Raw genomic sequence first — 25,947 nt, 5'->3', positions numbered from 1 at the left:
AGGAAATCGGCATAAGGCCACCACAAGTTTGCGTGTGACGCCATCACTGCTCCCCCATCAAGATCCCGGCATTATTAAGAGCTGAAGATTATGCAAAGAACAACAACCTTTGGGCGAGGGGAGCAAAGTCGGCGGAATGTGGAACCCGGGAATGGATACCGACCTCAAAGAACAGTGTGTGTTGGAATTTAACAACTGCAGCAAAAAGTTTCCCCGGGTCGGGAAATATTTATCTTTCACTTTTATCTTTGGTATACAATGACAAACAATATACGGTGGATGCCTAAAACATATCATTGGAAAGCTGGTAGTAGTTTTCTATTAAACACACAATAATAACGAAATAACAGTTGTCAAAACCAAACAAATTGATATTGTTCTTTAATCTGGTTTGCTTTTATAAATATTCATAAACATTTTTTTATAATTTTTTATATCTATTAAACAAAAACTCATTTGATTTAATAGAAACACGCATTTAAACGAAATTCCGAGTATATCAAAGACTTTAGTCATAGAAAAGCATAATTAAAAAAGTATAATTATAATTCATATGACAATCAGAAGTTACCATCCTAGATTTTACTTCTATAAATACACTAGCATAAATGTCTTAAATCCTCTTTAAGAAGGCTTGCTTTGAGTGAGTGTAAAGACCTGTGAAAGACCTAGATGAGCCCTCTAATCGATTATTACTTCATCTATCCAGCTGAGATGCATCCCCGTTCGGGTTTCCTTTATTAAAAACACAACCATCGGAGGTCACACGCCCTGAAAAAGCCCCCTTGAGATGTTTTTTAAGCGTCCCGTGCTTTCATCTTTATGTCAACCCATCGATTTTGCTCCGCATCTTTATTTCGCATTTTCCGGATCTTGGGAGTCCTCCCTCATCAGGATGCCACTTAAGACAACTTGCAACCCCAGTTGCCGTCTCGCGCTCCCTGGCTAAAATTGTTTGTTTGGGGATTTGCATGATTTCGCACAGGCTCCGTGGCTCTTCACCCTTTTCCTTCGGCTCTGCGAGAAGTTAACGCATATTTATTGTTGGGTTTTTTGCACCTTTCGCCGCTTTCTTTTCCGTCCCTCGGCCCTCTGTTTCTGGCGTTCATGCTTCAATGAAAATGTTAATAAACGCCTGTCCTGCCGCCCTTCTTTCCGACTGTCTGTCTGCCCGTGTCTTTGTTCCCCGTTGCATTGGGGGCGAGGAAAAGCCTTTAGCGCCTAAAATTAGACTTTCCCAGAGAGTGAAAGTGGGGAGCAGCGCAGCCGAGGGGTGGATGTGTGTGTATGTGTGTTTGCCGGGCCTCGACAACTCAATCAGCTTGATTAACATTTCACTCTGCAGCCTTGGCATTTGCCTTGCATTAGCCAGCGACGTCTCAAGTGTTTGTTTTTGTTCCGCACCCTGCGGAGGCTTTGGAAGGAGACGGGAGGAGGAGGGCTGACGGGGGGCAATGAAGTGGCTTTCGAGAGAGCTGAGCCTGATTTCACTTTGGCCACAATGGATTTATTGTTTACAGAGTGCTGGGGAGGCCAAAAGCCCTGCTAAAAGGCTCTTTAACCGAGAAGCGTAGGAGGAAGCATTTGGCAAGGATTTTGTTGCGAGCTTAAATAATTTAAATGCCGAAAGAGACGGAAATGTGTACGTGACATGCGAAAGAGCCCAATTGCCATCCACCCCCCAAAAAGTCCCTCTATGGAGATCCCATGGGAATCGGAGATTTCTTACACTGAGCAAGGTCAAGATCACACGAAAGCCATGACGCAGTTTGGGGAGCAAAACAAAGCATTAAAAGCAGAAAACAACAAAGCCATTCCGAACACTGCGAGAAAATCAGAGCTAAGAACTCACCTATTCACACTTCATTTAATGCCAACCCGAGATTATTCAACAGAACAAAATTCACATAAACAAAAACGAATGCCCGATAAATGTATCCAAAGAGTGTGAGGCATCTTCGATCCGAACTCGACGGAAAGTAAAACCTCTTCGAGCGAATGACTTGGCGTGACTGAAGCCTCAAAACCGATCCTCAAACTTGGGCCCCATTTGTGGGATCCAAGCTCGGCGATCTGTGGGACAGAATTCGCGAATCGATTTCCCGTTGGACAAACTTCACAAGCAATTTACTTAATAATCAACATGAGCAGATTCAGAAAATGCCCCAGAATATATGAACATGGAGTTTCGGGACGTATTTAAATTTCGTTTCAAACACCCAAGCGAGGGGACGGCGGAACTCGCTTACATTTACCGTTAGCAACAGCAACAGCAAAGCCCCAAAAGCCAGAGGAAAATAATAAGAACACACGCGTTCCTCCAGAGTCCCTCGAAAGCCCCCCTCCCCTGCCCCCTCTCCATCCCCATCCCCTCCCCTTTCTCCGCCATCGTGACTCCCTTTTCACGTGCGCTGAAATTTAAGTGAGTTTTTCTTTGGCGACGTTGCCGCCTTTTGGCTTTTAATGACGTCGACGACGACTCTGGGGCATGCTTATGCACATTTCGAGGCAGAAGCACACAAACACACACACACACCCGTGCACACGTGTATTTATACAGAAATTTAAATTTTAAAATAACAACCTTCGCCGGCTTTCTTCTTTCTTCCCCGTCATCTTCGGGTCCGCCGTTTCTGGTTCTTTTGCTCCTTCGCCAGTTGCTTCATTACCTGGGCACCAGAGGGCTTCTTCTCCGGGAAGTCAACCGTCGAGTTGGCCAGGCGGAATGCGAGTGGGTGGGTCCTGTCTGGCCCTGGTTCTCATCCTGGTCCTGGTAGCAAAATGTCATTTTGTCACGCAGCGGACGCAACTTCATCACTCGCTCCTAGCTGGGCTGGAGCTGCCTTTTCTCTGCGTGTGTATCTGTTTCTGTTTCTGTCCTGTCCCGATCATTATGTTTATTAAATTGCCACACGCAGACAGATTTTCGTTTTCATGCGCAGCACAAAAAGTTTTCCTTTCCTCCTCCGCATTCCAAGGCGGCATAACTTAGTTCTGCGTGTTCTACAAATGATTCCTGCTTCCAGTCCCCAGCCCAATTTGCATATTTTCGTTGGTGTGCATGGCCCCAAGTGCACACACACTCGCACACTCGCACACTCTTGCCCCACAAATGCATACGGGGGCTTGTTAGGGCCGGTCGACAAGTCAATTAGTCTGGCAATGCCCCACAGGTGAACTACTTTTCCCTCTCCGCCCCCAATAGCGTTTACTGTAAAATAAAATAAACTACGATTCCTGGTAGAGCGGAACCTTCAACCGAAAGGGGTATTAGGCGTTTCCTGGGAATCGTTTTGATTCGAGTTTGCACCGAATTGCCTAAGAATGTCCTACTTAGCACAACGTTTCCCTCCCCCGGCAATTGCTTATAAATAGCATTCCGAGATGTTGACATTTCCCTTCACCCCAGTGACTCATAAAGCATTTCTGTTCGTTTGTGTTCCTTCACAAGTAATTAAAATTTGTCCCACATCGAATCTCGAGGGGAAAGTCCTCCCACCTGCCTTGGATATCGGTTTCCCAGCCTATCGCTCGCTCTGCGAGTCAATAAAGTTTTTACAGTCAGAATAAATAAATCTATTTTGTTTTTATTTCCATTTTCATCCGGCCCCAAGGGGCGATGGGGGATGACACCTCGAGAGCTCGTCATAATTTGCATGTGTCCCGTGTTTTTATAACTCAAAGGCAACCGCTCGGCAGAAGGAAAGCAGAAGAAAGCAAATAAAATTCGAGCAAAATTTGACAATATCTTTCGCTGTCGACCTCCTCTTTCTCTTTTGCTTCCATTTCCATTTTATGTTATGTATTTATGTGGCGCTGATTTTCACACAAACCCCCCTTTCGCCCTGTCTTGAGATGTGTTGTCTATGTTAATTTTTATTTATCTTATTTATGTATTGCCTTCTCCACATATGTGCGGACCTAACAAGAGTGGCAAACAAACCTGGCAGGCGGCAAGGAGCCAAGAATACATTTTCCGAGCCGATTTTCGCGTTTTTTCTGCTTTGTTCCGCTCCGCTTTGTTTTGTCATCGCATTTTATGTTGACATTTCCATTCGGGGCCTTGTGTTTTGACAATGAAAATACTTGTTTATGGCGGCAAAGGGATAACAAGTTCGTGGGAGGAAGTCCCTGGGAAAAGCACCACCTTCCACCGAATTTAAAATATCTATTTGCTCTTCATTTCTGGGAGCCTCTTTAAGATTTGGGCAACCTCAATTACTCTTGCTGTGGTCAGTTTTTGAGTACTTGGCAGAGATGCAGATACTTGCAACCAGTTTGCGTCTTTAAGATGTGCAACCGCTCTCCAGTTTCCCACGCGGCTTTTCGGGTTAACCGCACGGCAGCCACGAAACTGAAACCCAATCAGCCGCCATGCACTCAATATAGAACACTCCATATGTACATAATATCGACCCGCACCGCAAATTTCAATTAGCATTAGAGGGCCTGTCGGCGGAAGGCGGCGCTGGTGAGTAGTGGGTAGTGGGCAGCCTGTGCGATTTTTTGACATATTAATTGATGTGTCAATATTTGCATAAATCAATACAGTGACGAAACTGAGTGGCGGTTCGCTCGGATGACCACACACATCGCTGACCGGCCCACAAAGAGCTCCCCGCTCCCCGCTCCCCCCGACCGTGTAATTGTCGTTTTCAACAGCGTTTTGCGCTTTCGATCAATTAACACTCGGAGAACCGTGGCACTCGGAGCTCCCACTCAGAAGCAAACCAGACGCTAATTATATAGCTCACACATCGTGGCAAGAAGGAGGGAACGAGAGGGGTGACGGGAGGGGGAGGGAGGGGGCACATCAAACGGCCAAATTAAATGTTTCGCTTCACTCGTATAATTAAATGGAAGTTGTTGAACAAATTTGTACAGCGTGGCTATAAATTTATCAGGCAGCCCGAATTCGAGACAAAGTTGCATGTCAGTCCTAATTGTTGGCCCAGGTCAGCTCTTTCTGGAAACGGGCAGGTGTCACTCCACCCACAGAACCCACAGAACCCCCAACCCCAACCCCACAAATGTTGCCGGGAACGATGATTTATGAAAGTGGTCAGCGGAGTCGCGTGGCAGAGCGAATATTTATATACACACAATCGAAATTATAATTATAAATCTGGCGAGGGGTGGCAGGTTCGATTGAGTTCGCTTCTCCACTCATGTGGCAAACGGCATAAAAATCGAAATCGCAAATACTCCTTAGAAAATCGCATTTGGGCGCAGCTTGTGGGCCGTTTCAGCAAGTGTCCTGCCCCAACATGATGATGCTGGGGAAATTGTCGCAGGACAGCCCTCCCCCTCTTCCCTCTCGACTTTCCCGGCTCTTTTCACACTTTTCACACGTAATAAACGAAGCCGTAAAGCGCTGTTGGACGATGACTTTGGCCCAGGGCCCAAGCATAAAAGTTTTCCCGATTTTCGTGCCTCCCGCTCTCAGCCGCACCTCCCTTTTGGCCAGTACGCACGATTTGTAGTCGTTCGTGCTGCGCCAAAGTTTCCTTCTTTTATTTCGCCTTTTTATTTGGCTCTTTCTATTTTTCGCCCGCCATGAAATATAAATAACATTTTCAGCGTTGAAAAATTTATGAAACACGCCGCCGCAGCTGACCCCGCCCCTCACCCTCACCCTCCCGTTCGCCTCCCATCGATTTTCAGGGCCAAAACTAAAACTTCATCTTGGGGCATTTTCACACTTTATTAAAGTCCCTCTTTGGCTGGCTAAATAAAAGTCGAAAGTTAGCCTGGCAGTTTGTATAGTTTATAGTTTATAGAGGGAGTATTTGGGTCCAAGTTGGAACTGGTCCACTATGCTAATGGATACGGATTCGAGGAGCGTCGCCCTACGCGCTCACAACTCCCGATTAGATCTGGAATTGGGATTGTCTTATGATGATCTGTGCGATTGTCATTAAAAGTTATCCCAAGGACGTAGCGCCCCGTAAACTCCAATCCGAAAGTTCTATTCCCCATTCCCCATCTATTCCCCAAAAAAGACGCTTTGTTCTGCTAAGAAATGCAATTGTTTTGCTAGCTGCGTTTCCTTCTGTTTTCGGGCTTCTGTTGTTCTTATTTTTCTACTTTGTTGCCGCAAAATGAAATTGGGGAATTTACTTTAATTTGTTTTTCGTGCCGCCGCAGCAGTCGGGCCCTGCCACCCCTCCCCCGCTTCCCCGCCCACTTCCTTGCTCAGCTCGCTTTTTAAAATCAATTTCATCTACTTTTGGTCGGGCTCCCCTCTTGGGTTTTTTGTTTTGTAGTTTCGGGCAAATTCAATTTGGCATAGAACTTCATTGCTGACATCGGGTGGGCGGCGGTGGGCTTGGGGGGAGTGGCTTTGTAAGTTCGCATGTTTCAATTGCAATTTTATTTTAGTTCTCCCAGCTTGTTTTTTTCCACTCAACCACAAATTGTTGCATTTGTTTGTTTTGTCAGAGGAAATTCCATTAAATTTCTCATCGGTTTGCATGTGTGGATAGGGTTGCGGAGGGCGGGTGACTCAGGCGAGGAGCAGGCGAGGCTGCGACCTCTGTTCATCCATCTTTCTCGGGGCGACGACTTCAGTTCGAGGTGCGAAAACATGCCCAAGTCCTGTCCCTCCTATTCCGCCCGCCGCCCAACGGAAGTGGCCTCCAACGGCGTCTATCTTCCCAACCCCCAACCCCCCAACCTCCAACGCCCTCCCCTTTCTGTTCCGTTCGGTGCGTGCTTTGTTAGCACAAACAACAGCAACAAAAAATGGCTCTCCAGGTGCCATCCAGGTGGCAAGGGGAGTGGACTGGGGGACAAGCCGAGCCGAGAGTTCGGTTCCTGGCTGCGCCGCCTGTCTCTCCACACGACCAAGTGTCTGGAATTTCATTAATATTTTATTACTTTTTTTGCCGCTCTCTTCCTGGGGAAGCTGGTGCGTTTTGTTCTTGAATTTATTAAAAGCCGGGCGGATTGCAGAAAAAGTTATCCGTTCTGGGGACTTAAAGTGCCGGAGATGCCCTCACATTCGCACACACACAACCAGACAGACACACTCACACATACGCAGGGGGTTTTGCCAACTGGCAGGACAAAAGTTATTACGTCCCCCACTTATTGATGGCCGAACCGAAAATGAAATGAAAACAATCAAATGACAACTGTCGGAGTTCTCTCTGCTCCGCTCTGCGGGAAAAGTTACCCCACCAGGCCACGGAAATTTTCAGCGGAGCCAAGTGCATGAAAATAGTTGGCGAAAACTTTTCCCAGCAGTCGCGAGGCGAAGGAAACGACGAAAGAGTTAGAGTAAATCATTGTGGGGAAAACGCAGCTGGCGGAAGGGGAGGAGCTCTTCTGGCTTAGAATCTTTTGTGCGCCGCCCACTTGGTTCGCGTTCTGGTTTCAGCTGCACCTGACAAAGCGGCCATTGTCTGAATTCGAGCCTGACTCCCGATTCTCTAGATCCAGATGCTCAGCCTTGGCACACATCAAATGAGTTGTATGCCGTGCAATAAGGCAGAAAGCGAGCCCTCACTCGGCACAATGGGGTTTTCACTTTTCTAGCCCGCATGCTTGCACAATTAAGTGGGAGGAATGGAGGCGGTGCTTTTCAGTGTGAGGACATTTTCACTTTCGGGAAAACCTCTGGTGGCTCTTAGTATCTCATTGTAGCAGCACTTACCACGAAAAATGTGTTAAATCTGTTTAAGTCTTCGGGTACTCACCTGCAAGGAAAGAAGAGAGAAGGAAATTTATTAGCAAACATTCTCAATAGTACGAGGCGTTCCCCTGGCAAATCACGAACAAATTGCCTAGAGCCTCTCACAAATGAGAAATTCCGAAACGCTTTCCCCCCGCAGAATAATGCCGAACATTATTTCCACGAAATTAAAAAATTTACGCTTACACAATTAATCTTGGCAGCCGAGCAGCGATGATGAGCAGCGGGTGGAGAGGGGAAAGGGGAGGGGGCAGTGAAATCTCCATCAGGGTCAGCGGAGCCAGAAGAAATTCACAGGAAAATGCACAAGATGCTCGACGCTCGAACAAAGGAGAAGGAGAGAAAGGAGAATGTGGCACGTAGCGAACGCTAATCAAATAAAAACATTCAACATTCAACAACATTTACACATTGATAGCCACAATGCGCTGTGCAACGGGAAGGAGGGAAAGAGACGGGAAAAAGCTGAAACCTGTTTCGGCTTTTCGGGCAACTATTATTATTTTACGACACCCGCATGCTGGTGTTGGTGTTTGCGTGTACATGTGTTGCTGTGTTGGTGTGGCCGATGGTCCTTTGACGGACCGAGGAGTCCTTTCATTAGGCTCGCCACGAGGGTGGGCGCAGGTCATCTGATACGCACAGAAATGCCTTAAAAAAGGACGAGCGGGGAAGGGGAGGGGGTTGTCCCGTAACCTGACGCTCTGTCCTGCCGCCCCCGGCTGCTCCTGCTGCTCCGGCTGTCCTGTAAGGCGATATCCTGAAAATGTGCTAAAAATGTGCGGTTGTTGGCCCACGCTCCCCGCCGCCTAAAATGTATCTACGACTCTATGCAGGCGCCTAATGCATGACTCGAAAAGATACTTTGGCTCGCTTGTCTCGGCTTTTATTTCGGTTGCATAAAAATTGTCAACGCAACTATCATAAAATTTCCATTAGCGTGGAGTATCTAAGAGACACTTTGCCGCGGGACGCTTATGTTGCCACGAAATACTCATTTCCCATCGAATAAACACGGAAACGGCGGATAGACGGGGCCGTGGAGAACCTCTTCTCAATTACGCTTAGTCCGTAGTCTTATCTGGCACTGGATCTTGTCTATTTGATGAATCCACTCCCTGCCATTCCCTGCCTTCCCTCATTTTCCTTTTTCCTCCCCGCCCCTGGCGTTCCCACGTAAATTATTTTTCGCATCGAAACTACTTCAAGTGCCGTCGGGCCCTAAAGGACGAACGGAGAGGGACTCAGAAAGATATCCTGCCTTCCGTCCCTCTCGCACCCTCGTGCAGCTGCGACATTTTCCCTACTTTGTATCTTTCATCTCCGTATCTCTCCTATTTCGCTGCCTATTTGTTTTGGTCTCCAATGTATCTTAAATTTTATTTTATTGTTTTCCTTGCCTTTGTTGGGTTTTCCTCATTCGGTCGCGCCGCGGCATAAAATGAAAATCATTTTCCGAGATTTACTTCGCTCTCTCCTCGAGATGTTGTTTTGCCTTTCCTCTTATTCCGTGTGATAAGGCAAACGTTGTTTTGCTATTTTTATCGCCTTCGCTCCTAATGACGAAATGTCCCGGAGACTTTGCTTGTGCTTGTGCTTGTGCTGCCAAAATTTTATTGGTGTTTTGCCTTTTAGAGGACCGACAGATGTCTCCAGTCCTGCTTCCCTTATCTCTTATCCCAGTTGCCTAATTTCTGCCCGTAAGCCGCTTTAAGGTGCCAGATTTTGGGGCATTAAAAGTTTGCTTTCCTTTTCGTTTCATTTCGTTTCGTTTTCCCATTTTTTCGGGTTTATTGCGCGACCAACTGCCCGTTTATTCTCGTGCATATAGCATATAGCATATAGCACATAGCGTATAGCATCGACGGATATATATCGGTCAGAAGTTCCTATGTGGCTCGCCATTGAGCACTTCCGTCCCGCTGATAAATGAAATCTTTCAGCGAAACGGCCGGCCTGCTGTACTTTTGCCTGAGTTCTGAGTCGACGAGTCGAGCTGAGATGAGATGAGTTGCTTTCCATTCAAGTGGCACACATTATGGTCAGAGTATTTATAGAGTCTGAGATACTTTATTAGCGATAGCGACAGCTGCTGCCGAGCGCTGGAATGCCGCGGAAGTCATGAAGTTAGAGGGGGTGGGGTCGCCAGGCGATGACTGAGATGGAGATGGAGATGGGGAGACAAGTGCATCTCGGTTATCTGCGGATCGGAGGAGTTAGTGGATCGGCGGAGGTCTCCCCAATCCTTTCTCAGCCGCGAGTTCATCGCAAGCCCCATAAAAGGCAGCCACAAAAGTTGTCATTACGCTTAGTTTTTACAGCTTCTGGAAACCCAGAAGCATAATTTTTATGGCTCGCCCAGGGACCCTCGGGCAACCCTTTGTGCCACCCCCTGCATGCAGCGATGGCTGATGCAATTAAGAAGCGGCAACAGAAACAGAAACAGCAGTGGCAAACGGAACAGAACTGAGCTGAAAAAATATGTAAAGTGCTCGTAAAGATTGGGGGGAAGGGAGTGGGAGTGGGGGTCGCTGAATTTGCATTCAGTTGTGAAACATTCTATAAAAAATAATAAATTTAATGTTCGACAATAAAAGCCAGCGAGAAGTACAAAACCCAAACAGAATTCGCATATTTTTTATGACTTTTGCGTGAATACTTCTTCCCTTCCAGTGGGCGGAGGACGCAGGACGCAGGACAGGACTCTTTTTCCCTACATCAGCAATTGTGCAGCAATTACAGTAAACAACAATCATCAAGTCGGGCCAGGACGTGCCACCCGAGCGAGTGCCGAGACAATGTGGGATTTCAACGAATTTATGTGCTACAAAACAGTCATAAAACAGAGCTCCCTACGAACTGCAGCTCACAACAAAGTACGCAGCGCAAACATATCGCAATATCAATTCATTTTCCTTAGGACAAATATGGCAGGGACCTCTGTTAAAATCACACTGGATTGGATCATCAATTCCGTGGGTAATCAACTCATTAGATGTAACCTTCTAATGAATACTCCTTTCTCAAAAGAAAACCTAAGCTTATAAAGTTTGAATATGTAAAATATATTATTTCTGGACAAAAACACACTACCACCCTAGCTGGAAACCACTTTTGAGCTCTGAATCTGAACACCGAAAATGGGATTCCGTTTCAGGTTGCCCAAACACTAACTCAGCATTAATTTCTTTCGGATGGGATCGAACTCGCTTCTCGCTTCCATAATCGGCTTTGGCAGGGGAGGAAAATCGAATTATAATATGAACGAGTGAGTTCATCTTGCTTCTTTCGGTGTGAGGCCAAATGAGGCATGTCGCGTTGGAAAAGGGGAAAACGCCTGGGTGCCTGTTTTCCCCGACTAATCCCGAAATGACAAAACGCTGGCAGCTGATGCAGCTCGAATGGAGAACGGGCACGTAGTGCGAGCGAGAGGGAGGCACGGCAAGAGCGCGAGGGAGGGAGACAGGGCCTCCAGCCTGTTGGAGTTGGCTCGCAGCAGGTACTCCGCCACCAGAGTTTTAGCCAGGTCAGGTCAGCCGAACGAACGAACACCTAACAAATTCCGAGCCTTATCTGCCTGCTCTCGCTGCTCATTTGCGGTTGTCTACGCGTTGCGGCATCATTATCGCCTCTATCCCGTCCCGACGCGTCGGTCCTTTTCCCCCTCGAGTGTGTGGGCTTAAGGGTCTTTTGTGCGTCCCTTCCTTTGTGTGTGTATTCTTTTCGCAAAAAGTAAAGAACACGGCTGAGGCTGAGCAGGGAAGGCGTTGTTGGCCTCCTGCTGTTTACGTGTAATTTTCCCAGCACTCGCTGGCATCCATGGTCCCAGCTCTGCTCTTCTGGCCCGGCTTCGTCTGCCCTCGACATTTTGAATTTCCCGTCGCTGTCAATTTTTCTGCTCTCTACCTTTTTTCACTCCTTTTCAGTTTCAGTTTTGCTTTTTTCCCGCAACAAATCGCTTTGATTTACATAATTCTGCGCACATTTCGACGCATAGTTTGCCCGTTGTTGCCGTTTGGGTGTTTGCATATTTTTGACAGCTGTCAGGAAGTAATAAGTTGGAATTTCGCTCGGTGCCGGCGCCTAGTCTGCATCTCCTGAAATTGACAGTTGTGAAAAATCCTGGCCGACACTTTACAAATGTAGCTGGCACGACCTGCGGGCATTCAGAGCCCAAACGGATGATACCAACAAAAACATTCGCTACAGCGAACGAGAATCAAACTCGAAATAGTATGGGCATTTTCGAATTCGATTGTCCCCAAACAGGTTCTCCGAATATGACAGCTGGGCTTTGTGGTGTCGTTAAGGGCCTAACGCCGGCCGAGGTCCTTTCTCAGGTTGATTTTGGGGATTAGCCGATAAGCGGCTTAGCTGCCAGCGAGGATTAGCGAGCGGAAGCCGCTTTCAGCCCGAAAATGGGATCGCAGATACTGATGGGATGCTTAGGTTGAGCAATGTCAACAGGGATCTGAAGTGCCGTGGCCAAATTTCGGCTGAGATCTAGGCAAATAGGAAACTTAGGGGTGTACTTTTCCCAACTGCTGTGCTTTTGTGTTCTGTAATGGTTTAAAGGGGATTTGGCTTCCCTTCATAAATATTTAACTTTCTGAATGAATGAAACTGATTGAACTGCATTTATGTTTGGGTTATTTGCAGTAACAAATACTTAAAACTTTGTTTTAAAGTATTTTAAATACACTTCTTAAAGTTTGTATTTATTATTTTGTTATATTTACTTTTCTTTGGTCGCAGATGGGCCAAGTGTATTCGCATTCGAGGCCAAGACTGCTCCCCATCAATTCCCAATCAAATGCTTGCCAAGGTTCCTGCTGACTCAGCAGACATCCCCCGACGATCCACAAATTGTCTGTGACGCACAGGAAGCCCGGCACTCAGTGAAGAGCCCTCCTCTCCGGCCGTTTATAACATTGCCCCCTGCCAAAACCGAAAATAGCCAGCGCCGCGATCTTCGAGGAAAACAAGTGGGAGTGCGGCGCAAGCACAAAATTATTGAAACATGCCCATGCGAAGCGAGATCCGAAGAACCAAACCGATCGAATCTCTTGGGGAAACGACCGCACCCGTGTAATTACACCACGCCAACCAAAACAACTCTGAATTGTTTTGGTTATGGGGTCAGAAGCAAGTGCTAAGCTGTTCGAAATAATTGTACGAAAGGAGATTTTCATTTTGCAAAATTGTAGCCAAGACAAAAATAAACAAAGTGGCCTCATTAGGGCGGCCATCAACTAATCGGGCGCGGCATAAACAAATAATATTCCATTCCGAACAGTTCCGTTCGGTTTCGCGCTGCTGGAAAACTCAGTGTGAGAAAATCGAAATGGCTGGCACTCTGATTTCCCGGCACCGATCCAAACCCAATCTGAGTCCGAATCTCAATCCGATTCCGATTTCGATTTCGTTTCAGAGGGTGACCTTGCTGAGCTTCCATTTTCGAAATTAGTTGCGTGTTTCTCGCCTTTTTTCGCTTTCAGCTTTTGCATTGTGACGGGGATTGTGATTGGGTTTGGAGGCCATCTGGAGTATGATTTGGGCTGGCTGTGGTTTGCGTTTAATAATGCAGAGTGGCCAAAAGGGGGGGCGGTTTTTTCGACCTAATTTGGCTAATTGGCGGCTGACAAATCAAACATTGAGACATTGAAATGTCGGTCTGTCCTCTTCGAGCAGATTTTCACACATCAACACAACGTCAGAGTGGGGGAGAAAGAATTTTCCGTGGCGTTTTCTTCGCTCTCCGCTCTTTCCTGTTTTGGCTTTTTGGCAATTTTATGACAGGCAACCGGGGGCGGGAGCTGGTGCTGGAAAAGCTGGTGCCTGGTGAAGTGTTGAAAATTTACGAGCTCCGCCTCGCCCCAATCACACCCCTCTTGGCCCACTTTATTCAATTTCATTTCTTGCGCCAAAACAGAGCAAGAAATTCTCTCAAGTCTTCGGGTCTCAGGAATTTATTGTTTGCCAGTTACGAAATTTATTTGTTGCTGTAAATTTACAATTTTTTCGCCCTGCTGCCAGGTAGCGCGCACCCACACGTTCACGTTCCTCTTCTCCCGGTTCGATTTCCATTTGATTTTTATTTCGCTTCAAAGCTCCAATTGTTTGGCAATTGTTTTTATAACACCACAAAAACGCTGAAAGGCAGCAGAAGAAGACCAATTCGAGGCGGGGAATTTCGGATGACTACGATGAGGGTGAAGAAGAGGAAGATAGGGGAGGGGAGCGGGGAGGAGCAGCGAAGCTCAAAGAGGAAATGCCAGAAATAAAGTTATGTAAATTCCGTTTTATGTGTAAGTTCAAATACCAAGAAGCAAAGTCGGAAATAATAAAACTGAAGCATGTCGAAGCATGTATTTGTGGTTAGTGTGCCCATGGCCGGAGATAGGATTCAAGCCAATATTGGATAGGTCTGGGGAATGCGAGGGCTAATAAGTTTGGCTAAAATAAATAGAATGGCAAGGAAAGGAAGATATTTGGGGTTACATCGAAATAATTACACACGTTAACCACCAAAGTCAATCAACTCGGCGTATGTGCATTATCCGTGATTGATAGTTTACAACATTAACGTTTTGTAATATTTAAAAAGCACACAGATTGGTTTTTCTCAAATGTTGCTTTTAAATTAACAGTAAACAGAGTTAGGTAGAGTGAAGGGGAATTTTTGAAAACATTTCTGAAACGAGTTCTATGACACTGTGTGTAGTCAGGCTACTGAAACCGAACTCCTCGAAAAGGGCTCGAGTTTTTCCCAGCCGCAGGCATTCTGCGGGGTTGGGGACTCCGTCTGGGATTCCTCTAATTCCTGACTGACTGACAAAGAGTATCCTTTTCAAATGCGCTTTGTGCGCTCGCTATTGTTGCTCCCGGTTTATTAATCAGACAAATCGTGAAAAAACGCGCTCAGTCGGAAAAAGGGAAATTATGAAATACGAAACAAGAGCGGGCTCAATGTCAGCCGAACCCACTCCCTCCGATGGGATGCCGCCTTAATTTGTTTAATTTATGCAAAATGTTTGGCCGCATTCGACGATAAGCGACGTAATTTGTTCAAACTTGTCGCAACTTGCTGGTTTTCCCTTTTCAAAGATTCTTTGAAGTAAGTAGAGGGAATAATTACTGTGACTAACGATAATATGGACATTTCTTTAAATTTCCTGAACTTTACTTAACTTTAATTTGAGTATTTATAGCTATTCTTATAACTCAATTCACTCTTTTTCACAATTTAATTTATTTATTTGGCATAAAACTGGATGTGCATGTTTTCTACCAATTCCTGAATTAAAAGCCTTCGATAAATACCTCATTTCTTAAAGGATTTATATTGACTTCCCGTCTTTCTTTACATTTCTTTTTTTTTAACTGCTTTTGAAAAACGAAATACATTCGAATTTGTTGTACTGCAATCCAATTTGAAGATATTAACAACAAAGTGCAAATCAATATAAAAAAAACTGAAATTTCTAACTCGTATGAATCCCTTTAAGCTTGATAACATTTGAAAATAAAATAATAATACCTTTCTAGACATTATCTTATTTTGAGCAATAAAGCTTAAATTTGTTGTATATTTTGCTGTTAAGTTCATGAAATAAGTGATATATATATAGATGTATTTATCCGCTTGATGTCACAGATTTTAAAGGCCTTACAGCTCCTGCTAACTCTGTATGTATCTTGCTGCATATTGAAATATCCGAAACGGATAATCTGCCACACTTTTGATTTGAACATGCTAAGCACATCACTTTAAAAACAGGTTTGTACGTAGTATTTCCCAAACACCGAACTCCGACTCCTCTGTTTCCCTGAGCTTGCTGAGGCAGGTAACCTCCTCCCGTTGGACAAAAGGGGACTCCGCCTCCCGATTCCGGAGCTCGAGAGTCTTTGGGCCAACTCACCTTGTCTGCCGTGTGTCCTCTGCGCCGTGTTGTTGGCCGTGTCCGGCGGACGGTGGGCCAGGTGCTGGTACTCGTAGTCGTAGTGCGACGACTGCGCTGCGGCGGCGGCAGCGGCGGCCTGCAGGCTCTGCTGGTTCTGCTGGTGCTGCAGCGTCTGGCTGCCGTGGGCGCCCAGCTCCGCCGCCGCTGGCCGCCCGTGGCCGCTCATGGGGAGCGTGCGTCCCTGGGCGTGCGGGTGGGAGGGGGCGTGGCCGTGGGCCAGGGCGGGCCCGCCGCCCGCGTCGCGGCAGTCGAGCGTGGACTCATACTCGTAGGGATTCATGGCGGTCGCCTCCAGCGGACATTCGTCGTCGTCCGTGTCCGTGCCGCCGTCGTAGATGTTGTCCGTGTGGCGGTACGCGTGGTGGGCGTGCTGCTTTGAGAACTTAATCTTGGCGGCTTTGGGGGCTTGTGGCCAACAGCCGGACAGCCGGACAGAGAAGAAGAGGAGGAGGACTCCGCGGGGGAGTGGGAAAGAGAAGAGAAGAGGCTGGCTGGCTGGCTGGCTTGCTACTGCCGTTTATTCATGCACTCGACACTGGCGCACTGCACTCGAAAACATTTCTCTGGGCCACTTTTCCGGGCGGTTAATCTGCGGTCCCAGCCAAATCACAACTTCTATTCTCAGTCGGCCGAGGCCGGGATATTATTTCTTGGGCCTCCACTAGGCGAACACTCGAAAACACGGGACACACACGATGGGGAGTACAGAACGCGACGAGAAAGACGGAATGGTTTGTTTTCTTTTCTTTTCTTCTTTTTTTTATTTTGTTGTGCGCGACACGATCGTTGTTACTGTTTCAGTTAAATCCAACTACCATCCTTTAGTGGTGGTATGCTTCCCGGCGATTTTATTTATTTTTATTTTTCGCAAGCAGCAGCGCGCTGTTCCTGGCTACTTTTCGTATATCCACATTTTCCGATTTCAGCGACGGCAACGGATTTCGAACCGAGAACCGTTCGAGACGAATTTTGAAAGACGAATGAGCACAAAACGGAACGTGAAACTGAACGCACCGCGTTTGTGAGGGAGCGCACTCCTGAGCGCAGAGAGCGCGAGAGCGTTTTGAGCTGCTCTCAACTCAACGAAGCCGAGGTAGCGATGTTAACCGACTGCCGTAATCCATGCATAAATGTTAACTCTCGCTGTAATCCCCTGCAACTATTTTTCTATTTCGACTAGTTTAAAGAGGATTACTACTTTAATATAACTTCTTATACCTATTGGAAATCTTTTCATGTGCAACTATTTGAGTTTTAATTTTAAATTTTATTTGTTGCTTATGAATGATTTAATAACAGAACAAAATACTGTTCAGAACAAATTACTTTATCTGAAGTTGTTGTTTGCTGAAAGTATATCTCTCCGTTTAAAAACAACAAATTAATATTAAAAGTGCATTCCGAATATTGATAACAAAAATATGCCGCGTCAATGCACACTCATGTTTTTTATTTCCTCTTTTCCCAATTTAAAAGTGGCTAAGAGTCACTTCCTTTGTGATAAATACCCGTTTTGTTCACCTAAAATATGCATAAATGTTAAATTTCAAACAGTCGTCGATGCTCTGCTTGCGCTTCTCTGTGGACTCGTCTTTCGTTCAGTACAGAGAGCATGAGCGAGAGCGGAGAAGAGTGAGCAGAGCGCAAGTGTAGTGGGAGTTTGGCCGAGAGAGCGCTCGTTGCTCTTTTTCTGCGCATGTCGCGTCGCGCTGTCGGCAGCGCTGCCAGCAGCAGCATCGCTGAAGCAGGATAGATGGAGAGAGAAAGAGCTAATCTCTGTATTGAAGGTTAAAAAGTGCGTTTTGGCCAAATGCTGCTGTTTGGCTAAGGGGAAATGGAAATGCAGGGGAAAGGACAGCGGCTGTTACTGTTCTCTGCCACCGTGTTACGTGCTGCACGCCAGTTTCGTTCATTTTTATCTGCGGCCAACAGCGTTGTAATAACAGAGCCGCCGGAGGCTTACATCGACACTGTTAACGGGGAGTTTTCAATGAAAGCTGTTAAACGTCAAGCAGAGAATCGCCTGTGTTAACAGTAATTTGGATCGAGTTTGGATATCTATGACATATCGTTAATAATTATAAGCGAATTTTGGTGCTCTGCGTTGCTTAAACAAAAATTTAGACCATTTTAGCTTTTTAATTTTGTGTTTTATTTATTACTAGAGGTCCTGTGTCCGCTTCGCTGGTCAACACAATTTAACAACATAAAAGTCAATGTTGCAACATTTTTCAAATATATGGAAGTATAGAAAGATGGTGATTTAACACTTTTCCAGTTTGACTTTTCCACTTGCGCAGCACAATCCAGCCGTTTCTCTTTCAAACTTTAACGCACTGCAATATCGGTATATAGTCGCCATTGGTCCAATATCTAAATTTTCATTATCACTGCAGTTCGCAGTGGGGTCATATTGGAATGCCAAGCGATTGAATGATGCCAATGATCTCCATGTGCTCATTTGTCTTTCTTCGCTTAAGTTTTGTGAATATACTTGTTGCTGGCTTGGATGTCTGCGGCCAATGTTTGCACGTCGTCCTCTAAGAATTTTGGACTATGGACAGAGTGGTGAATTTATCCTCAAATGCACGATCCACATAATTTTCACAGTTCAACTTAAATTGAATAAAAATTCTTTTTTTTTCACAATTTCACAGTGAACACAAAAATTGAGATAAAATGCTATGGGAGCGTGTTTGTCAGTGTGATGAGGTAGCAACTCACTTTATATGCGACAATATTGCAATTTTCTTACGGATCCCTAATTTTTTTCAAAATAAATTATAGCCTATTTAACTCCACGATAATATAGCTTTCTATCGGCGAAAGAATTTTTTAAATCGGACCAGTAGTTCCGGAGCCTATTCCCTGCAAACAAACAAACAAACAAACAAACAAACAAACAAATTTTACCTCTTTATAATATTAGTATAGATTGTTATTACATATATTGAAACGAAAAACATATGTATTTAGCGACCCTACAAATATTCAGGTATCCGTATCTGTGTATCTTTGTCTGTGTTTTAATAGCGCAAGGCAAATAATACCTAAAACTGGTTCAATCACTCGATTTTGAACGGAATTAGGTAATTTAATCTTTCTTAGTAGAACAGATTTTTAATTTTCTTTCAAAACACAATTATTATTATTGGAAATGTTTACGGGAATCGAAAGCAAAACTTTTGTATCACTTTTTTTGTATTAGTTTACCGGTTAAAAATAAAATAGCATAATTACTATAATTGGAATACATTTTAATTCACGTTTAAATTTTAAACAGAAGCTTGTAACCCAGTGATAGAAACAGTTATTACCACGCCATTAAATATTTAAATATAAAACCATTAAAATATAAGTTCTTGACTTTCCAACTTTACTGGTAATTTATGAACACATATTCATTTTTACCAATCAGCAAAAAAAAATAAACACAAGTGAAAAAGAGTGCAAAAACGAGTGTTTATCTAAATTGAAACCTCTGAAAAGAAAAAACCTGGGCAGTGAAAATAAACAAATGTAACCAATCAATCAAATGCGTAACAAGATATACACGCTTTAATTTATTCTAAAGCCCATACATGGTTTTTCATTTAAGTCCTTTAAAATCCTAAACTCCCATTGAAGTGGATTCACACAAAACAGTTTTTCATTTACTAATTATGTTGTCAGATTCTGTGGAACATTTCCCACAGCCAAAAAATATCCTTCGACTTCATTAGCGCCGGAAAAAGTTTGCCATCGCTGGCGAGGGGCGACGCAAAAGTTTCAAAACGCTGACAAGTGAAGTTGTCATTCAGCACCCAAACCAGAACCGAGCGGACCTGGCCAAAAAGTGTCCGAAACAAACAATGGGCTGGCGAGTGGCAAGGGGCAAGGGGAGAGGGGAGAGGGGCGGTTGGAGGGGCCCATGGCCGAGAAAAGAAGCAGAAAATTGCGTTATAAGCAAAGTAAAGGACATTTCGCTAATGGCTTAACTTTTGAGCGCAGGTCGCATCCTGCCCTTCCCGCCACTCCACGTTCTACCAATTCTCTGCCATGTAGCGGAAGTTGTTGCTGAAGCTTTTTTGACAGCTTTCCCCGAACACCGACCGACTATTCGAAAGGGAAAGAAGACGCAGAAGAAATTGTCATTTCTTTCACGACTCTCGCAATGTGGCAACGCCGCGTGACGCAGATTTTTTGCACTCTGGAACGTATTTGCATAGGACATGGCGTCCTGCGTCTTGCGTCTTGCTCTTTCGATATTCCCCGCTGTCGATGAAAAATCAATTTCCTGTTTTATGCAAAAATGTTTGAGCATCGCTCGAGTGAGGAAGAGAAGGAATCTCCCGCCTGCATTTGACACATTGAATATTATCAGGAGGCTGCGGACCCCAAGGAACTGCGACTTCTGACTGGGCTAGTTGCAGTCCGTTGAGATCTGCCTGCTCAGGAACAAATAGATTTGGCTGTACTGCAGTTACTTAGCCAAGTTTAAAATATTAAAATGCCAATGTGAAATTTTGTTAAGCACTAGGTTTTAAAAATACTTAACGTTTTTGGTTTATACTTATTTGTTATAAGCAAAAATTAGAAGCAAATTGTTGTTAAGTTTTCAAATTCGATCCTTTGTTCCTACTGATTTTTTTTAATGATCTACGACATAAATATCACTTTTTGTCAAATAAACGAGCTACAGAAACTAAACTTCAAAAGGTAATAGTTTTTTTTCGCTTGTTAGTGCTGCATTGAGGGACTTCCCAGGCCGGATAAGGTCTCAAATTTCTATTCCGGCCACTGGGACTTCCTCTGTTTGTTGCACTTTAGCTTCAATTTTAGCAATTACTTTCGCAGTCCCCACATTGCCCCTTCGCTCCTTCTCCCTTTCTCCATCGTCCATCGTCCTTGTTTGGCTCCCAGTCTTCGGGTCATTTGGAGTATCCTGTTTAAGGACAAGCAGCTGCACATTGTCTTGCACTTGGAGCTTCAATCAAGAAATTTGATCGCCACTTAAAAGCAGCAGCACCATCTAAAAAAACCAGTAAAATTACTGACCATCGGTGGCGGCAACAACAAGTGGCAAGCTGCTGTCGATGTCGATGTCGATGTTGCGCTGCTTGACCTGAAAATCATCAACTTTGAACTCTCGAACGGCATTTCCTGCCTCAATTTACACAGCGTTGGATGACCCTCCCCCTCTTCGCCGGAATGCTGGCCCACATATCGCATGGGCATACGTGAATATGGCGCATATATGTATGTATCGGATGAATGCCGCATCGATCGAGCTTCACGCAAAAATGCTCAACTTAACTTTGTGCTGGCATAAAAATCGAACAGGACACGCGGACAAAGGACAACGGGCAACGGACAACGGGCAGCGGACACCGACAATGACTGGCAGCACTTTGTGTCCTGCCCCAAAGGCTGCCACGCCCACGCCCCTTACCACCCCATCCACACCCCACCCGCAGCCACCGCCTGTAAGTGGTGGGGTGGGCGGTAAATAAAATTACTCGAGATATTGAATTACGCGTTTTAAATTAAAAATATTTTTTCGCGATTGCATTAAACGAAAGGCGAACTAATTAAAGGCGATTTTTCGTCCTTTCTCCGCACTGCCTCCCTTTTTCTTTCTGTCTCTCCATTCCTCTTTTGCATTGGCAATGCAATTTGCAGTCTGAAATTAAAGTTGGTAAGTAAGGATGGAGAAGAAAAGCCAGTTAAGAATTTCATCGCGGAATCTTTCCGGAGTGAAAGCATCTGCAAAAGTAAATCATATCTGTGGAGTGTAATCTAAATTCTTTTAATTTTCTAAGAAACTAACTTTGTTGAATGTTACGGAAAGTAAAATGAATATAAAATGCCTTTAATGGGGGTTAAAAAACCTGACTATAGCATTTACTCAATTAATTTTTTAGCCGCTTAGCAATTATTTATATTATGGTTGTTCTGATTAAAAAAATTTAATTCACATATCAGGAGTCGTTCAAAAAGGGTGTTAAAAATCATCGATATTGTTATTTTTTTTGTGGAGAATCATATCTCTAGAAACAAATACCTGTACTGATCCGGACTAAAAGTCGGCCTAGTTGTCCTTGCATATTACTAGTGACCTAAAACAATACTTAAAAGGTTTTTACATAAAACTTAAATACTTTTGTAGAAGCGAAGAGACACATGAGTAATAAAAGTAAATCTATTTCGACCAAATATCACCAGCAAGCGTGTTTAACAGAACCATCTTGCCCCAGGTCACAGCCGCATCTTTGGGGTGTGGAATCCCCGGGAGGAAACACGTGTCGCCCTGCGCAGCAAACGCAGTCCGATTGAAAGAGTTACGATCCGAGATGGAAGTACTTTGGCACTTTGCACTCTCCCGCTTTCCCGACCCATCTGGCTGGCTGCCCCGATTCCCCCACCTTCGGCAGCTCCTTGTGGCAGACAATGCGGGCGGTCGTGGCAGGAGTCACAGAGTCATCCACAAGCCAAAACAAACAATGCATCAATCAATAAAGATTTCCGCACCTAATAAGCCGCAGACGAGCGAGCGGGGGAGTCGTCATGTGGCAGGGTCTGGAGGGGATGGCGGACCATCATCGACGCCGTTCACCAATTAAAGGCCAATAGTTGCCCCTCCTCCTCCTCCGCCTCCTCCGAAAGGTGTTAATCGAATTACGACCCGGATCGCCTGCGACTCGAACTTCGGGCTCGACTTGCATAGCTGCACTTCCAATGGTGCATCCATTCGGGATTGCGGCGAGGAGGCAGGGGAGCTGGAAGGCAGGGAGGCAGGAGGCAGCATCAGCTGCCTCTTCTCATGCCCAATGTCGGTGCCGCATTTCCATATTTTCAAATTTGAATTTACTATTCCGACGGAGTTGTCGCCGTCGTCGTTGCCTGTTGGTTGGTTGCCTGGTTGGTTGGTTGGATGGGGCAGGACACTCTGAAGAGCAGACATCGTTTATCAGGCAACACTTTGGACCCGACCCTCCCCTCCTCTTCTGCTCGAATCGTAAAGAAAATTACACACATGTGTGGCTTTTCCTGGGGAGCCAAGGAGTCGGAAGCGGGAAAAGGGGGAAACACAGTCTCTTCGTTTGGCTGCCTGCGTAAAATTTGGAAACACGTTAATGTCTGGCTGCATCTGAGCAATTTTGTGGCGCGTTCTGTTTTGCCAAAAGATCTCGTCGTGGATGCGTCAGGACATGCTGAAGGGGGTCAGGGAAGGTGGGGAAATTCCTGGGATATGAGCAATTAAGTTCTGCCAAGTCTAACCATTTTCTAAACGAACTCGAATTAGATCTTGAAACCTTCTTAAATTTGCGAGCAAAGGGTTTATTCTTGAGTGGAAAGCTTTCCAAAAGCCTTTAATATGCGATCTGGAAAAACACGTTGAAACATCAATTATTTTATAGTTTTTATTAAGAATCACTTGATTTCTTACGATATAATCTATCCTTTGAATTTGTGTCAAATCCCTCAAAATTTGGAACATAACATTAATTGTAATACAAGTTCAAAATCTAAGAAGTCTTTTACAATATACAAGTCCTTAATAAATAATTTTATCTTTTTTTTTTGAATTTTTATATTAAGATTATGTGATTCTATAGTTTTCATTAGTGTTTGCACATTTTAAAACTTGGTAGATGCTCTGAAGAGTGAATTTTGAAACTTGGGCAAGTTATTTTAAATATTTCCTCCTCCGCCTAAGTCCATAAATAAATATTTTTGATGGCTTCCTTAAAACCTCGCTGCGTGTTTCAATCCGTTTACCACTCTGTTCCAGCTGACAGCTGCTCCTGAGATCGGATCCTTCAGGACCTTCCACGCGGCGGCTGTCAACACTGCAATTACGAAACAATTTCGACAGCATGCTGCTCCAATTGGACGCCCGAAAACGGAACAGAGCCCGGCTCCAGGCTGTCAACAAAAGATGGCATGCGAAAAGTGAAATATTTTGGGCATAGAATTATGCAGATGCAGATGGAGACGGAGAGCGCAGTTCAATGCCAGGAAAAAGAGGCCCCACCCTTGGCTTTTCCACACCTTTCGGGAACTCACGCTTCATTTGCATGTAACCATGACACGACGGTGGTGGTGGTGTTAGTGTTGGTGTTGGTGGAGGAGGAGCAGAAGGAGGAGAAGACACATGGAGTGGAGACCACACAGACCACCGAAAGCGAAGAGTCCTTGTGCTCCTCCCGCTCCCCCTCCCTCGATTTGCTCCTGCGGGTGAGTGACAACCGCAGGGTAAGACCGCATATATCAGAAATAATAATAACCAGCAATGCAGGGCGTCGGGCGCCAAACCCAAACTCAATTGAGTGCCTCCTCCTGCTCCTCCGGCTCCGCCAGCTTCTCCATCAGCTCCTGCTGCTCCTTGGGCGAGGATGCGGTTGGCAGTGTGTTCGGCGGTGTCTACACAATCGAATCATGGCAAATATTTCCAAATGCGAGATGTGTGGAAAGTGCTAACGACGCAGCTGCATATTTTGTCAACTCTGAATGGGCCAAAGGACGCAGGACTCGCACTCGCACTCGCACTCAGAGTCGGAGGTGGTGTCCTAACGAATGTGTCTGCAGCGATGGCTGTCATGGCCACAAAGGTGATAAGCAATTGGCGCGGCTTTCCTGAAAGGGTTCCCTGCATCCTGGCAGCACTTGGCTCCCGATAATTGCCGGCAAAGGCGGGTGGAGCGCAATCAGCAGACAAACCAGGACTAATCAAGGAGCAGCAGTCGAAGGACCTTGAATGCGACTGTCTCCCAGCTGAATTTCCATTTGCATCTGGCTTTGTTTTGGCACCTGGCCTTTCCTTGTTTGCTAATTATAATTTAATTTGTTTATTCCGCGCCGGGGAAAACTCAATTTTCACTTTCCCTTTGTGCCCGAGTGGGCGGGGCATTCGGCAAAGTCATTCGACTTTTCTATTTGCATAAGTCGTGCAAAAGTTGACTTCTCGCTGAGGAAAAAATGCGAGCAAATATTTATGCAAATCCGGCAGGGAACTTGAGTAGTTCATCCGGATGCCACTCCGGTGGCGCCACATGCATCAAAAGTATATCAGGCACTCCGACGCTCTCCTTATCCGAAGACAAATGACCGGCCGCGATCATCAACAAGTTCATCAGCGGAAGCCGTAAGCGTTTGTTGATTACCCGCAGCCTTGCCACACTTTTTCGTGCCACCTGAAGAAATGGAGTAGGAGGAGAGGAGATGAGAGGGGGGAGGGGGGAGCACTGCAAGTTATTTGCATTCACTGGGGGATCTGTTACACTCCAAGGGCAGCGCGCTTTCCTTCCCGCTTCTTTCTATTTTCCCGTTTATCGTCCGTTGGCTTGTGGCGAAAGATGAAAGTGTTTGGCAGCCGTCGCCGCGGGCGAATGGGGCAGGCCACCCAGGCCACCCCCCATTCAGCGAACCCCGGATAACTCGCATTAAGTCCACACCTGCCCGGCATCATCATCTTCTCCTGGCTGCTGCCCGTAGAGAAAAGGAAAAGGGATAAAAAGGAGCTGCTCACAAAATGGAATAGAATTGCAGATTCATTTCACTCAGCGGGGGAAATAGTTTGCAGGCTGGCGGGGGGTGGCATAACCTTTTAGCTGGTTTACATTTGCCTTAGCCAAAGAAAAAGGTCAAAGGCCAAATCAGTTGCCCGGTTCCCGATTCCCAAGGCGACCGCAGATTGGAAAGAGCCTTTCGGAAATCATCTAAGCAGTGGCTTATTAACCCCACAGATCCCCAAATGGGAAATGGGAAATGGGAAACGAGAACTTAACCGGCAACTGCCCGCATCTTTCGCCCTGCAATCCGCTTAAATCAATTAAAATTTGATTTCGACGCAAACCCACTTTAAACGCGAATGCGAAAACCCTAATGGGTGATGGGTTGTCAGAGCGCAAACAACCAACAACAAGATGTGGCCTAATTAACTATTTATTACAATTTCTGCAAAGCTCGCTGCATTAAAAATTGCACTATTTGTTCAAGCTCTCGACTCGTTTTCAATTCCCTTTCAATCGGAAGCGAGGCAGAGCGTTTTGCTCTCTCTGTTCAAATTAAATATTTTTTGGCCACTATAAAAGAAATGAACATTAGAAAAGGTTATGGAATTATATTTTATATACCGAAACTAAGCCCGTAAAAATGAAATTCATAATTTGGATAAATATCGCAATCAGTGCTCTAAAATTGTTGCTCAAAATTGGTTTGGAGGTAATTTAAAAGAATTCAGAATTAACGAAAACAAAAAGGCCAGTAGTATTTTTACCAATGTTTTTTTTTAATTCAATACCA

General features: G+C 45.3%; 2 protein-coding genes across 5 annotated transcripts in view; one reads left to right on the top strand and one right to left on the bottom strand.

Annotated features, from left to right (window-relative positions):
• Positions 1-16,657, bottom strand: part of LOC108093571 (teneurin-m) — a 127,765-nt gene extending 111,108 nt beyond the window's left edge. For 2 of the 4 annotated variants that reach the window (XM_043207448.1, XM_043207449.1), the window contains exon 1: positions 15,619-16,657. In XM_043207448.1, the coding sequence (XP_043063383.1) occupies positions 15,619-15,940 (322 nt within the window). In that variant the 5' untranslated portion in view covers positions 15,941-16,657. The remainder of the gene's footprint in view (positions 1-15,618) is intronic. The other 2 variants (XM_043207451.1, XM_043207452.1) reach the window with 1 other exon arrangement.
• A 6,782-nt stretch (positions 16,658-23,439) lies between these two features.
• On the top strand, positions 23,440-24,511 carry LOC108088754. The gene is made up of 2 exons (XM_017186701.1): positions 23,440-23,880; positions 23,942-24,511. The coding sequence occupies exons 1-2, from the start codon at positions 23,587-23,589 to the stop codon at positions 24,281-24,283; spliced, it is 636 nt and encodes a 211-aa protein (XP_017042190.1). The 5' UTR covers positions 23,440-23,586; the 3' UTR covers positions 24,284-24,511.
• The last annotated feature ends 1,436 nt before the right edge of the window (positions 24,512-25,947 follow it).

The sequence above is a fragment of the Drosophila ficusphila genome, unplaced genomic scaffold, assembly GCF_018152265.1.
Source record: "Drosophila ficusphila isolate 14025-0441.05 unplaced genomic scaffold, ASM1815226v1 contig_106, whole genome shotgun sequence".
NCBI lineage: Eukaryota > Metazoa > Arthropoda > Insecta > Diptera > Drosophilidae > Drosophila > Drosophila ficusphila.
This window is presented reverse-complemented; position numbering and strand designations above follow the sequence as displayed.